The sequence below is a fragment of the Saccoglossus kowalevskii genome, chromosome 9 (assembly GCF_978046115.1).
Source record: "Saccoglossus kowalevskii chromosome 9, keSacKowa6.1, whole genome shotgun sequence".
Classification (NCBI taxonomy): Eukaryota; Metazoa; Hemichordata; class Enteropneusta; family Harrimaniidae; genus Saccoglossus; species Saccoglossus kowalevskii.
In genome coordinates this window covers 15,088,160-15,105,359 of record NC_140649.1, presented here as the reverse complement: position 1 = coordinate 15,105,359, position 17,200 = coordinate 15,088,160, and the positions used below count along the sequence as shown (strand labels likewise).

Genomic DNA, 17,200 nt, shown 5'->3' with positions numbered 1-17,200 from the left:
TGTGATATTCTGGGGTGGACCCGTAGCAAAAGCACGCACACAATGACAAGACACAAACACGACCAAGGCTTATAGAATACTGACCACATTTTATTGAATTACCTTTCTTTTATAGCAGCGCATGCCAGATGTACTGGCATACCAGGTGTACATTAATTAGCATATCAATAGTGTGTGCAAATCACTACAGTACTGTATAAACACACCAAACAATATACTGGTGTAGCTGGTACTGTATAAACACACCAAACAATATACTGGTGTAGCTGGTACTGTGTAAATACACCATACATTATACTGGTGTACCTGGTACTTTGTAAATACACCATACATTATACTGGTGTACCTGGTACTGTCTAAATACACCAAACAATATACTGGTGTACCTGGTACTGTCTAAATACACCAAACAATATACTGGTGTACCTGGTACTGTCTAAATACACCAAACAATATACTGGTGTACCTGGTACTGTCTAAATACACCACACATTATACTGATGTACCTGGTACTGTGTAAACATACCACACATTATACTTTCATTCTAATTTTATTGCAGTTGGAGATTTGTGATCCATGGTGGCATAGACGGATATTCATGTAGAATTATGTATTTACAGTGCAATGACAACAACAGAGCATTCACAGTACTGGAGGACTTTATGTCAGCTGTGTGTGAATATGGTGTACCGTCTAGAGTGCGATCTGATCATGGATTAGAAAACGTTGAAATTGCAAAGTATATGCTTTCGCACCCAGACAGAGGACCTGGGAGAGGTAGTCATATCACAGGAAAAAGTATACACAATCAACGTATTGAGCGCTTATGGCGTGATGTATTTTGTGGGTGCTTATATGTATTTTATAATACATTTTATGCTCTCGAAGACCAGGGTCTTCTTGATTCATGTAATGATATGCATTTATTCTGTTTACATTATGTGTATTTACCAAGTATAAGAAGACACTTGTCCATGTTTTCTGCAAGTTGGAATCAACACCCAATTAGAACAACAGAAGGGAACATGTCTCCCAATCAACTTTGGGTGTCCGGACTGCTGAATATCGCAGCCTCTTCTAGTACTGAAGCTACAGAAGCATTTGAACCTAGCACAAATGTAAGTAATAAACACAGACAATATCATCTAGCGGGTTTAATGACTGATCAAAGAAAGTTTAGAAAGAACTCCCGTGTGCTGAGTGTATTAGAGACACAGTAAATATTAATTCAAAATTACTTGTACTTGAGATATTGATGGAAAAGCTGAAAACTAATTATGCAAATCAGAAAATTTAAAATAAACAGAGTGTAAAACTAATAAGGTCTGTGCAATGTAACAGACCATCTATGTACCAAGTTTCATTGAAATGTGATCAGAACAATTATGAATTATTATGCTAATTAGAAAATTTATATGAACAGATTTTAACCCCAAACTGATATTTGTACATTGTCCTAGAGCATCTATGTACAAAGTTTCATGTAAAGGTGATGATAAGTACTTGAGATATCAGTGAAAAAACTGAAAATTAAATAATTATGCAAATAAGTTAATTAATATGCACAATTATTTACGCCACAACTAATCAGATCTCTGCATAGTCCTAGAGGATCTATGTACCAAGTTATATTGAAATGTGATGATTAGTACTTGAGATGTATGTGCAAATCCGAAAATTAACTAATTATGCAAATTAGGTGATTCATATGCACAAATATTATCCCAAAACAATCGATCTCTGCATAGTCCTTCAGTATCTATGTACCATTGAAATGTATTGCTTACTACTTGAAATATCAAAAGCTGAAAATTAATTTATTATGCAAATTAGGTAATCAATATGTACTGATATTACCCTAAAACATACTAGGTCTGTGCAGTGTCCTAAGACATCTAGGTACCAAGTTTCATTGAAATGTGATGATTAGTAGTTGAGGTATCAGTGGAAAAGCCGAAAATTTACTAATCATTATGCACATTAAGTAATTAATATGCACAGATTTTCACCCAAAACTAATCAAAACCTGGCATTAGTTCAAAGCATCTATGAACCAAGTTTCATCAAAATCCAATGAGTAGTTCTTTTGATACCAGTGGAACAGTTATGGAACAGCTAAAAATGAGCTAATTATCATGCAAATTAGGTAATTAATATGCATGGTTTCTACTAAAACCTAATCAAATCTGCGCATCTATGCACCAAGTTTCATAAAAAAACAATGTATGGTTCTTGAGATATCAGTGGAACAGAAGGACACACACACACATACAGACAGGGTAACTGCAAAGACTCCCATTGTGTGCTTTGCACACAGGAGTAAAAAATGTGGAAGTATCATTGACCTAATTAGTGCATATGTTCACCAGCTACTTTCTGTTTGGACATGCATCTCACTCAACTTATATGATTCAATATAATATCTGTTAGAAGAGCAAATTGTGCCCCCGGATGATCTGCTATTGTGATAATTTGGGCAGTTTTTGTGTATATTATGGGCATTAACTTGATAATTAACATCTTTTTAATTAACTTTGTCTCTGAATTGTGTGAAAGTCACAATTTATGTTGTTTAAATTTCATTTTGCAGACAGAGTTATCATCTTATGGAATAGACTGGGAAGGTCCTACTCCAGCTGATGATGATATTCCAAATGTTGATGTACCAACAATTGAATGTGATATTACTTCAGCAGAGATTCGTCTGTTGGAGGCACGAATAGACCCATTGCAGCAAAGTAATGTTTTTGGAACAGATCTGTATCAAATGGCATTGCAGACAATTAATGAATTTTAGACTGTGTCTGCGTGTTCCATGATTTTATTGTAATGTGCTGAATAAAGTAATTAATTTGTATAGCCATTAAGTACTTTCTAGGTTATACGATGTTACTATATTAAGTCTCAATTTGACAAGTACATAATCAGCAGTGCTGTTCAGTGCACGGACACATGTAGAACATGTTTTCCAATATTTTATACATATAATTTGGGGTAATTTATCACAGACCAATGCAGTGACAAAACCTAATTTATCTAATTATTAACTCATTTTCACTAAGTATTTTCGAGCAGTAACTTTATACAAACTCATTCTTGAAGAATCAATGAAATTTAAGTTACTGATTTTAGTCAGAATGAATGCTTCACCAGTTGATGTCCCTAAAACAGAGAAGCTCTTTTCTGAAAACAGTATTGTTGTTCATTGGTATATTAAATGCCAGACTATGATTTGACAAATTTGTTTTTAAACTGAATATGTGTGTAACAACTCCTTTGTTTATTATCAACACTTATGATAAAAAAACTAATAAAGTTACAAATTGTACATTATAAACATGTAAATTTAAACTCAACAGAGAATATATTCCTGAATTAGGTCATTATGTACAGTGATTATCACAACTTTAATGTGTCTTTGCCATGTACAAAAATATAGTAAATATGTAGGTCACTTGATGGTACTGTGACATGAGCTAAAACTGCAATAACTATGCGCCAATGACTTTAAATGTTCATATTACTGTAAACCTTTGCAACATTCAATTGCTGTAAACAGTGTGAACATGCCAGACTAATCAAAGATATTCATATCTTGAAAACAGGTTCACAACTGTTGTTTCACATTGTTTCATTAGCATGCCGTCTGTATAATAAACTGTTTACAACAACACTGGTCAGATTTTTACTTTATATAATATTTTATGGAGAAAATAAACAACAAGGAGGGAGGTATACTCCAACTGAAACGATTGTAGATGCATCCGGATAAATTTGAGATTTTTCAATGATTTTGCAGCAACAAAGCACAAAGCTATTTTTATAATCAAAATGCCCCAATGGCCAATCAACTTGTTGCGGAGCATACCTCAAATTCAGGAGAGTACCCTCCACCCCCACTACTTGGACAACTTGTTTGATACTGCTCACTGTTTTTAAAATCAACTGTACACTGCACAAATGGGCATAACCTGTAAATATTTTGACTAAAATCAGTGTAATAACTGGTATTTATACCAACTTATCCCTGATGAACATCAAATCATGAAAACATTAAATTAAGAACAATTAGTAACAATTAAATTATGAACAAGATAATTAGGAACAATTAAAGACTTGTGATTTGCAATAAACAAATCAAAACCAGCTCTCTTCTATGTTTTGAACAAGTGCGAATTCCAGTTCTACACTGTCAACTGAATCAATTATAATGAAAAGCAATTCAAAGTTGTAATGTTGGCAAAACTTTGTTAAAATTCTCTCAATTTTGAGTAACTAGACCTAAAATCATATCTGAACTTAATACTGTGCATGGAACTGCTTAATGTTTGACTATTGTGCAAGACATCTGATGTGGATATCTTGAAGATACTGTACATTCAGCTTTAACATGTGTTACAGTACACATACTACTTGACACGTCAGAAGATTACAAACAAAATTTCCCAACTATAAAGTTCTGGGATGACGAAAATGTTCAATGTTTTTGTAATTTGTTGGAAGTGAAATGTCCACTATTCAGCAATCTTGAAACGAGTCAACAAATGAAGTCTATTCCAGGATGTATTCTGTGTGTCAAGTTTGACTGAACAGGGTGAATTCTTGGTGATGTGCTAGAACGCAAATGTCTGTGTACCAAATTTGGCTCTAAATGGACTATGTGAATTTGAGATATAAGCAGAATTATGCACAAAAAACAGATAAAATTGTCAGCCATCTCAGACAGCTGTTACCAAGTTTTGAATAATTGGTCTATAAAACTCCAAAGAAATACAACATAAGAAATAAAAGACTGACAAATGGAATCAAACATATAATCATGCCCAGTTGGGGATTAAAAGTTCTCTTTTCAACCTACCAGAAAATGCATCAATAATATACACATATTGTGGAAAACATTTCTTATGCAAAAAATGTGTGGCAGTAGAACGGAATGATTATTTCATAACATTTGACAATACATAGCATATAAGAGTTTCTAATATGAACCGTGAAATAATGTGCCACATGATTAAGCATCAACTAATCATAGAACACATACTCAATCAACAGCAAATTTGAGACCATTACAAGCTATGGTTCATAAGAGTTCATATGTTTTTATAAAAAAAATCAAACAGACCGTTGGACAGATGACAGAGTGACAGATCACCAATATGAATATAGTTTCATGTAGTCAACAACAGAACTAAACAAACAGATACAAATTTGAAAAAGCTCCAAACTCTCCTCAGAATGTTGCTATACTGTATCTATATTATAAGCTCATTCGTGTGTCCATGTATAAACTTACAAATGTTTGAGTACAGAATAAACTTACTGCATGCACCACACACAGACCACAAAATATGTTGATACATGATACTGTGTATGAGAATCAATATTAAACATTTTCAGTTAGGCTGAAGTTCTTCTAAGCAGATATATTTAGTTGTACTCCAACATTTGAAGTTTAATGAAAAATACTGCTACTACAGCTATCTATGGTGGCTTTCAGCAGGCAATGTATTAAGCAGGTAGTAGTATACATGTTGCTGGCACTGGTTGCTGTCTCAATAACTGCAGATTGTGACTGACATGGTAAGCAGGTAGTAGTATACATGTTGCTGGCACTAGCTGCTGTCTCAATAACTGCAGATTGTGACTGACTTGGTAAGCAGGTAGTAGTATACATGTTGCTGGCACTAGCTGCTGTCTCAATAACTGCAGATTGTGACTGACATGGAAAACTTGTATAAATGTTGCTGGCACTGGTTGCTGCCGCAGTAACTGCAGATTGTGGCTGACTTGGACAACTTGTATAAATGTTGCTGGTACTGGTTGCTGTTGCAGTAACTGCAGTTAGCTGCTGACTTGGAAAACTTGTATAGAAGTTGCTGGCACTGGTTGCTGATGCAGTAACTGCAGACTGTGACTGACTTGGAAAACTTGTGTACGTGTTGCTGGCACTTGATACTGCTCCAGTATTTGTATATACTGCAGTTTGCTGTTGACTTGAAAAGCTAGTAGTATACATGCTATTGATATTGGCTGCTGTTTCAGTACATGTATTTACTGCAGTTTGCAATTGATTTGGAAGTACAATACTATACAAGTCACTGGCCATGGCACTGGCTGCTGTCTCAGTAGATACAACAGGTTCAAACGGATCACTTTGAAAGCTACAATGACCAACATCACTGTCACTGGCAGCTGGTTCAACTATAGAAGTGTAAACATTCTGACTTGACACATTTGATAGTGATGCACCTGAAATAGAGTGCATATTCATCATAAAACATCATCATCCTTTAGTTGAGTGAATGTGAGTGAGTTAATACAATTAGAACAAACAACTTTAAAAAGTGCACCATTAATTGCCACAATATAATATTCATATATTAATTGAATGACACAGTTTCAGGGTAAAAAGAGGTTTTGTCAAAGTCACCATTTCTAGCCTCTAAATACCTCAATAAATGCAGATTAGGAAGGCGTTGTTATGATTGTACAATCACATAGAGAAAAGTCAAATTACAAGTTATGGAAGTATAGTCCTCATTTTAATCTGAATGAGCAGATACTGAAGAGTTGTAGCCTAAACATGATTATGATTGAAAGAAGAAAAATATCCTACAAAGAATAAAAATAGATACAATCTAGGCACAATTAATATCAAAGTCCATCTATTTAACATATCAGAGGGAGGAAGGGAGTATGATCAACATTCAATACTGATAAAAATATTGTGAAAGGGTACAAAAATGATTTATGCACTCGTTCTAAGCACGGTTACTAACCATGCTCTAAGTACATGTATCAGATTTGGGAGAGTTGCAATAAAAAAGAAACATGTTCCTTATGAACAATGGCTATATTTTAGGTGGATATAGGTTGCTAGGTTGTAATAAGAGTAGATTTTTGAATGACATTCCTGACATATTAAGTTAATGCAGATTTTGTAGAAACATTTTTACCAAAATCTCCAAAATTATATGCACTAAACCTAGCCAACACTGAACAGCACCAAGATTATACAATAAGTTTGCTCACTGACCAGCAATTGCCCATGATCTGCTGTGACAACATTACCCATAGTGGAAAATGGACACAAAATGTAAACAAGTGTACTCTAGAACCTTCTCTTTCATTTCATTACAGACATGGCATATATTAATATTTTCCATAAAAATTTAATTTTTATAGCAATTTTTGGTAAGCTATTGAGAATGTCACAGAATCCTCTGTTCTTGTAATTAAATATATGACAAATGAAATGTCAGCTCATTTTTGATCAAGTGCATACATGTACCAGTTCTACACTGAACTAATGACTTGGACTGCCAGACAATTCAATATGTGCGATATGTCTAATGTATTCCCAAGTTGCTGCAAAAATGAACCAAAATAAATTTTCTTTTCACTAACAAATTTTAAAAAATCTGAAAAACAGGTTTATCCATATTCTAAGTTTGAACAGAATTGGCCAGCACAATGTAGAAATAATACTCTACACATATCAAATGAGGTTTTTAGGCTATTTTGGGGTCAATTAATGGCCATTGTTCAGCCATAATATATCAGAACAGAGGCAAAAATTTGGGTCATTTGTACACCATCATGTATATACCATATGTACCAAGTTTAGGGAAAATCGGTTCATGAACTTTGAAGATAATGCAACGGACAGACAAACAGACAGAACCCAAACCGTAAGCACCCAATGGCACAAAGACATCCCTCTCCTGCAAACAAGTTTAAAATGTCTTCATACAAATTACATACAATAGTTCTAGAAATAGAAAAAGTCAGCTTTTTGATTTTTGGAACACACAACAAAACAAATATGACACAATTTCTTACCACTTTCATGTTCAGACAGAATATCATATGCTTTTTCTGAGTTACCATTGCAGAAAGACATGCATCTTAGAATTTCTTCCTTATTTTTAGTTCCATTGAAGACACTCATTAACACGACAACTTTAGCATTGAACTAAAATGTAATTTAAAATCAAATTACAATCATGATGTGACAACTACATATCTAATGTAACAAAATATATTTAAAATCTAGTGTCTTTCTTATTGCTATGTCCTGTTAATTCCAGAGTTTCATTGTTTAATGCATTCAATATTTTTTTATCTCTTGCAATACTGTACAGTAAATTCCATAAAGGCATGAACGAGGTTCATGACAAATTAATAAAATTAAACATTTTATAAATAAAATTAAATGTTTTATAAATACACAAATTTTTATAAATCATAATGACTAATAATTAAATTGATCGGATAATATTGTAACATTGCCACAAGTTCTAACAAATAAGTTAGTTCAACATAATTTAATCAAAAAGTGCTTTATTTTGGGCTACTAGTATTCAATATTTAATATTTCAATTTGAAATAACGCTGATAATCAGTAATCACAAATTTTTATAAATATTCCTATCACTGTATATCACTACAGAGAGATAAATAAACTTTGCAATAGCATACTTTATTTTAACAGTACACCATGGGGGTGTCACAGAAAACTTACCTGATCCTCTAATCGGCTACTTGTAAAATCTACAGCTAGATTTTCCACCTTGGATTTTTTTGATTCATTGCTACATTCTTCATCAGTTATCCCTTCATCACTGGTGTTATCACTGGAGTCAGTCTCTTTATTACAATGTTTGTAATGATCACTAAAGCAATCTATGTCAACAGATGCATTACAGTGAATGCATGTAACTTGTGGGGTCTGTTTTCCTGAAATTAACTATGATAAAAAAACAATACAAGGTTATTTATTACCTTATATCACTTGTATATAGAGCTGATTGATATGAGTAATGCCATGAGCTAGTATTATTCATGAACCAAAGATGAGGTGAATAAATAACCCATGATGCCATTATTATTAACCAGCTCTATGAATAAGTGATATCAAGTGACAACCTTTTTATCACATGACCATCTACAAGCATCAAAACAACAAATAAATCATGCTTTCATGGAACATTCCTTACAAATTACAATTACAAATTTATGCTAATTGGGCATGATGTTAATTAATTTTAGTGGACAAATTTAAATTTAGTGGACATGCATTTGCAAAAAATTACAGTCGCTGTTGGTTCTCAAAATAGGCAGAAAAATATGACTATTCCTACGGATGTTTTCAAAATAAACTTTCAGTTGTCATTAATATGAGGTTATTAAGAGGATACCAAAAAGTATTGACCGATGCGCACCGGAGGTCAATGCTAGGGTGTACAGTCTGAGTGCATACTTTGCGGTATCCTAGTAATAACCTTTTTATTATACATCTTTTCCTCTCGAAGATACAATGCCGAAAAGTTTAGTACAGAATCAGTGAACTTCTTTGTGTGGAGTCCGGTCAAACCATGATTAATGATTGCAGCCATGTTTGTTTTTATTATTAGAGGACGTTTACGGGCATAATCATTCCATATTTGGTAGGATGAAAATACACTGTAAAATACTGCAAAATTACGACACACTGTAACTTATGGCATTAGGGTGACAGATGTATAATAATATGAGTTAATGTCACCAAGCAAAATAACATATATACAGTACTGTGGTATGTCTTAAATTTGCTGAGTACCAATTAATGTGAAATGTGCTTTACCTAAGGTAAAGTTAACATGGTAAAATGTTTGTGTATATTACACTACCTGTATTTTGAGAAAATTGACCTAATATTTTTAGGGAAATTTCATAGAACATAATTCAAGATAGCAAAAAGTATCCCACCAGGCATCAAATATATATATATATATATATATATATATATATATATATATATATATATATATATATATATATATATATATATATATATATATATATATATTCACTCTGTCACCATACAGCCTAGAATTTGAGATATTTCATAATATGTCATAATATCTAGGAACCAATAGTAGAAGCATTACAAAACTAACAAAATGGCTGCCATTCATTAAAATACAGTTGGTGACACCCAACTTTTTTATGCCATTATACTTCGATTGACAAGGAGTACAATTTTGCAAAATGAATAAATTCTGCATATTTTCAGTTATGAGTAGATTTCTACCTTAATTAATCTAGAATAGCCAAAAATATGAACTTTAAATTTGTGCATGATGTACTAAATAAATAAATTTATAAACAAATAAATAAATACAAAGCATACAAGAACACTTACGTCTGAGCTTAATGATCTTGTCGTCATTTCTGGTTCCAATAACAGATTTTTTTGTAATGGCTTCACATAGGCAACAGCAGATCCTAGTATAGAGTCCTTTCTGAGAAACTTCAGCGAATATCCATATATAGGCGGCTTGAGTTCAACAAGCGTTTTGCTATTTCGGCCACACGTGCGCCAAATTGTGAATCCCATAGCATGTCTTAGCTTTGGAAATTCAGAATATAATGTATTCATGAGATACTCGTGATCGCCGCTTTTGTTTTGAAAAACAATTTTCTTCTCGCCTAAACCAGCAAGTTTCAATTGTTCCTTATCCGCAGTGCTTGGGACAAATGTGGCGTCTTTCAATGCCAGAACACAAAACTTATGTGTCCATGTGTTTGGGGGCGTCAAGAGAGCAATAAACTTGCTTTTAGGTTTTGAGCGACCTTTTCCAGAACGTTGATCCCTTAAACTAGGGAATAATTCACCAAGGGCTTCTTTACTAGAAAAGTCGTGTGTCGATTTTGTCAACGAACTGCTCGCGTCGCGGGAGCCCGAAGGCGCCGACAATATTGGCGGGGATATTTGTAACTGTGAATGACTTGGTTCATTGCGACGACTTGTCTGGTCTTCGGCCAATAATTTCGCCACGTCAGCAGCGGCTCGGTGAAGTGTTTCAGTCGCAGTTACCAAACGAGATCGACGATGATCAGCACCTCCCTGTTGGTGATGACTTTCCTTCGACATCTTGTTTTTCAAGCGCGTTGTGACTTTGGGGTTAAAGTTTGGGTCAAAGTTTTAGCTCCGTTGCGGCGCAACGGCGGTTAAATTTTTAGCTCCGTTGCGGCGCAACGGCGGTTAAATTTTTAGCTCCGTTGCGGCGCAACGGCGGTTAAATTTTTAGCTCCGTTGCGGCGCAACAGCGGTTAAATTTTTAGCTCCGTTGCGGCGCAACAGCGGTTTAATTTTTCCCTCCGTTGCGGTGCAACGGCGGTTTACTTTTAAACAGGTTTTTTAAAACACTTATTTAAATAAGCTGATTCTATTTTTCTATTCTTTTATTTATTCATTTAATTTTCTATTCTTTCGTTTATTGTTTTATTTATTTTTCTATTCTTTTATTTTTTGTTTTATTATTTTATTTATTCTTCTATTTTTTAATTTATCGTTCTATTCTTCAATTTAATCTTTTATTTCTTGTTCTAATTTTCAATTTATTTTTTTATTTATTGTTTTATTCTTTGATTTATTCTTTTATTTATTTATCTATTCTTTGATTTATTCTTTGATTTATTTACCTATTCTTTGATTTATTCTTTTATTTATTGGTGTTTTTCAATTTTGGCCCTAATGGCACACCATAGACATAAACGAGTCATTAAAGTGTTTATTGATAAGAAATTTATGGATAAATGCATCGAACATTATGCAAGCATTATTAACAAAATTGAGTGAAAAGTCTGAGGACTCGTAAGTAAACATTATGGTATATATGCCAACTAGACAATCACCGAAATCTGTTTTTAAAACTCTTGTCAGTAGACATACTGTGCATGTAATAAAGAGCTTTATATTTTCCTATATTTAAAAATTTCATTAATACAATAAAGACAATATGAAAACAAATATTGAACAATAATTTAAGTAACTGGTAAGCTGTGTCGTGCGCACGCTCATTCAACGATTGAATTATACTATCGAGAGTGTGTGGACAGGTGGTGTATTCGTTAAGGAAGCAACAACAACTAGAACCGATTGATGGCTTTTAGATTTCTAGAGCAAAGAAGGAAACTAGAAGTTATATTAAATAAACCTGAAAGTATGGTTGTATTGTTACTCCGTTACAAAACATATGTCAATATTCAGATTGTGTTTAATGTGAAAGCACTTTTCAAAGTGTTGCGATGATAAACACTTGTTCAATACATATTTCTGGTGGAAACACTTTTCAAAATGTGTGTCTGTAGTGAATTCCCTTTTCAAAGAGTTGTGACAGTAAACACTTCATTCATGTCTTTTATACGTTTCGTGATCATTAAAATGTGTGTCCAGTACAATTACTTTATAAAGTGTTGTGATAATAAGCACTTTTTTATACATGTTCCTGGTGGAAACACTTTTAAAAAATGTGTTTATAGTAAAATCGCTTTTAAATGTGTTGAACACTTCATAATTATGCATAGTATAAACACTTTAAGTGTTTCTAAAGTGGGAACAAGCTTATAAACACGTTAAATATTGTATCACAATACAGTAAAAATGTTTTTTATTTTAAAATTGCGATTTTAATTAATGTGTTTAATTATAAAACACTTGAAATAATTTTAAAGTGGAGACAAAAATGTGTCATATTTTAAAACACGTTACAATGATTTACAGTGTACCTTTGAGTCGCGAGCTACTCAAAGTACTAGAAGCAGCGGTTTTCAAATAATTAGCCTCAAATTGTATATACGATTATATAAGTCAATATTGAACTGTGTCAGAATGTTTGGCGACAACAAAAATAAAAACACGAAACAGTGCTGTGCTTGTTGCCAGTTGAACATGACCCGAATTTCAACTCGTGTGATTTCCAATTATGTCTCGTAATTAGCCTCGTGCATGTTCAATCAGGCTGGATTGTTTAATACTACTTGAACGTTATTTACATGCAAAAGTCATCTCCCCTCTGAGCAATATCAGAATGAGTCGTTTTGTATCTACATAACTACATACAATTTCAATTAAACCTGACAAAAACACCCTTTCAATTATATTTAACAGTAATGGAACCATAGAAACTATTAATGACTATTCTAAAATTGTCCAATTCAGGAGTCGTAGATGGTACCATTTGATTAACGAGTGTTTTGTCAATGCCATTGCATTTGGTAAAACGATTAGCGCGGTACTCAGCAACATGTATTCATCGCTTCAGGGCTTTATTAATCTGTGAACGTGTTTGACTTGCAAACGCAACATAAAAAGCATGTACAGCTACATATTATAGGATCCATAGTAACTTCCGTGTATGCGAAACGCAATTTGCGGCGAAATGTTTTCTAACTCCTTGATTTAAAAATAGGTAAAACGTGTCATTTTTGGCTGCAACACTCTTTTCAAGCGCCGCGGTCGCCGCGCCACGGCGTGCTCGATATGCGATGTAATGCAGCGCAAGTGAATGACATCGCTTTTGTTACACGAAATTCTAACACGCTGCGTGACGATCGTAGCGCACTGCTTGCCGACTGCGGAGTGCTGCTTGACAAATGTTGTGCAATAGATCAATTTTCCGGAAGTCGAAGATACGGCGTTTTGCATGCGCGCGCATACCATTTTGGGGTGTAACGTAAACTTGCACGCGTTACATTGTGCTTGCGGGTTTACCAATCGAAGTCAGTCAATTCCCTTTTACCGAATACCGACAGACTAGACTGACATGTTTGTATTTGCACCCCAGTTTCACTACTTCCGGTAAAGTGATCTATGCCACTTTCTGCTTAGACACTTGCTCCCAGCATGCTTCACACACAGCACGCCCTCTGTGTTGAGATTGGTTTGCTGCGCTATACGCCACCGTCATACGAACTGCGTGGCGACTGTTGTACGCGCATGACTATTGTGATGCTTTGAGTCTTTATTTTAAGAAGTAATTACTAGTTTAAAATGATGCATACATGCATAGACCCTCCAGTAGAAACCCTACTGGAGGGTCTGTGATACATGTCATATGCTGGAAAGGTAAACAGGCCACGCATGTAACGTATGCAAATGTGAGGTATGTTACTTGCATGTGTGTTTTGCCACGTGGACGGTATGTATGTTAGGTTTCATTATGTACATACACTTAATGGTTAATTATTAATGGTTTAATGAATGATGGTTTAGACTCGACAGCCGGTGATTATGTTTACTTTACTACAACCAAGCTTTGACGACAAGTAAACAGAAGAACTGAACGCCGCCAAGCGAAATCTATTAAAAATCACATCATTCAGTGTGGCCACACTCCGCTGCCAATATAATACTTAGTACTAAGTTAATTAGGTCCACTCTTACTGAATGTACTATCTGAACACATGATATGCTATTGAAACATCCGAAAGTAGACCATATTCCGTTTACTGCGAGATCCCGCGATATACGTGGACAAACAAACGCCGCGTGGGATTCAGAAAACGCGAAAGTATTTGCTGGGGGTATTTCCATGTTTAATACTGTGATATACCCATTTGATAGCGGTCATTTTTTATGAAGTAAGGATATCTCAGCACCATATTTCCCTCTGTACGCATGACATTTCGACAAAAAAGAAATTCAAGTTAAAAATCAATTCATTCAATTCTTCGACAGACGTTCGATCAGCGTCTTCCATACATTACGCGAGATCTCGCAGTAAACGCAAAATCATAAATTTTTGATGATTCCGGTGATATTGTAGTGGTCAATGGACGCAATATAATGTTACATTATTCTCTTAATCGAAACATTGTGTGTCTCTTTTTTCACTCTGAATGAATATTTCTAGGATATGCATACTATTATTGTATGGCATTGTGAGTTCTTATAAATACTTACGGTCCACGGTCTACAGAGATCAACTTTGCACTTTAACAAACCAGTCCCAATCATGTTTACATGTGATTGTGCATTAACGGATACGTGAAGTGACATTGTAATACTTCCATTCGCAGCGTTAAATCACCCGAGCCAAAGTTGAAGTGAGTTCAAATGAAAAGCTACAGATTGGGTGATGCGAAGCGAGAGGACGGGGATTATTAGTACACCAGAAATTACCTACGCGCTTCTGATATGTGTTCGAGACGCAACACCAAACATCATAGCGATACAACACATCAGCTGACTGGGGTATATATGGCTGTAATACTCGTCACTAAAGTAAACTGTGTTATATTATCAAAAGATCATTCACGGTACTCGTTTTCGCCTCTCAGATACTTTTCATGTTCTTCCGTCATCACGTTCAAATACCACAAGCCAAGGGAGCAGTGAACGCGATGACAGAAGTGAATTTAATTTGTGGGGGTAATAACAAGACTCGTGGCTATCTCTCCCTCTCATTGTTATCTGGTCGGCCATTTTCGTCTAAGTGGTTTGCAAATGCTTCTTCAGCGACGCCACATATTTTACGCCAGGTTGTCCTCTTTTATATAATAGTACAGTATGCATAATGACCGCAAGAATGGAACCTTCAGTGTCAACATCTCTAGAGCCATATGCGTATACAATACGACATTAAATTTAGACACTAGTTCCATTGATCTATCTGTCTTCACAGCACAAATGTATCCTGTCCATTAGTGACACTAATAAGGACATCCCCGGTTACAATAGAATGCACCGGATGAAATATAAGTAATGAAATAAATAATGTACATTCGCGGGATTTGCATGCTTCACCGACAGGTTGATACAGGATGATACAGCATATTTCATACCATACTACGATTTTAATCTGGAGTTAAATATTTAGTATTTTGTAATTCGACGTACTTAAAGTTGAATCTCAAGTAAAGAACCCCCCACCCACATTTAACACGCGTTAAATGTTATCTACGCAGACTTGTCTACAGTAAAACAGCTAAAAATAATAGAATCGCTATACAACGCGCTACCTAGCCGGATATCGCGATCTGCTGATATATATTTACGTTGCAAACTAAGAATAAAAAGCCAATACCATATTATTTATTGGCATTTATTTCATGTAAACACACAATGTATTGTGTATAAGCGGCATGGAACCCACACCGAGTACAACACGACTGTGGCCCTTTGTGTTGAATGTATGAAAAAAACGTTCCAAATTCAGTAAAAAAAAAATACATCACGCAGACTAATACCTAATAGCAATGAGTCATCCAACATACGGTATCCGCGTTTTTTCAAACATTTTTCTTTAATAGTTGCCATGACAACGGCCGAAAATTTTTGCTCGTGCCTTCGCGCAAGATGTATCCTCGTACAAAACTTTGAGTCAAAATTTTGAACATATGTTAATCTAATTTGTATTTTTTTCACCGGATTGACACAATACGCGCATTTACTGCTCGCCTAAATCGCCATTTACACTCGAATTCATTGGTTAAAACAACGATGTTAAAAAAACGCCTCTACAAACAAGAACTGGAGACTAGATGACGCGGTTTATTTTAGCGTATAACAGTATGGAAGGCGTGATAATCACACATTCACGAGTACTGTTCTCGTGTTTCAAAAAAAATATCCAAGCATATAACGATTGTTCTGCGCATCATGAATTCAAACCTTCGATTTTGTCCGCGTTATTTTTGATTTGATAGGCGGGTGTCACATAAACTCATGGATTTCACTGTAGTTTGACGCAGTGCAGTTCAGTGATTTATGCGTGCTGAAGTTATGAGGGTGTCGTCGAGTGGTCGTTCTGTGAGACATGGACGTCTTTCTACATCATGACATCATCAATTATCTGACTTGGTATGTTCGGTCTGATGTTTACGCCTTTGAACACAATTATTTTAGGCCTAGTGTCCAGATTCGACTAGGTCTCATTTACATGTAAATCTGCCAACTTTGCAATTGCTTTTCACAACTTTGTGAGCAATTTGTTTTTCATTTTACGCTTTTTAAGTGCGGGGTCGATAATGAACATGACTTAGGTAAAATATATTAGAGAACGCAAAGTATAACAATTTTTGTATGGGGATTAGACGAAACTTTAACGAATTGTAGGGCTGAATATATTTTTTTTTTGAAATGGCCAACCCCTGTTTAATAGAGCACATTGCGACTTTCAATACTTCATCATCTGAGATCAATAGCCAACACAGGCAGAACATTCGATTGATCGTGTCTTATTACCAGCAATGTACATAGACCACTCTGTGTTACTTCACCGCTTGGCCTCCGATGTCAAGCCCTATGGAAGCTCATAGTGATCACATTCATTCGTTGAGTTTTAATCATAAAATAACCACGTAATCGAACTGTATATTTATCGAGAATACTCAAGTTACAAGATATTTCAAGATTTAGTTCAGCAAGCG

The 17,200-nt window shown here is 34.8% G+C and overlaps 2 protein-coding genes across 2 annotated transcripts in view; one reads left to right on the top strand and one right to left on the bottom strand.

The window, feature by feature from the left end:
• LOC102802209 (QRFP-like peptide receptor) overlaps window positions 1-17,200 on the bottom strand; it is a 56,547-nt gene that overhangs the window by 23,359 nt on the left and 15,988 nt on the right. The window lies entirely within an intron of this gene.
• LOC146738367 (uncharacterized) lies at window positions 610-2,798 on the top strand. Its single transcript, XM_085503528.1, has 2 exons — window positions 610-1,119; window positions 2,592-2,798. The coding sequence occupies exons 1-2, from the start codon at window positions 610-612 to the stop codon at window positions 2,796-2,798; spliced, it is 717 nt and encodes a 238-aa protein (XP_085359654.1).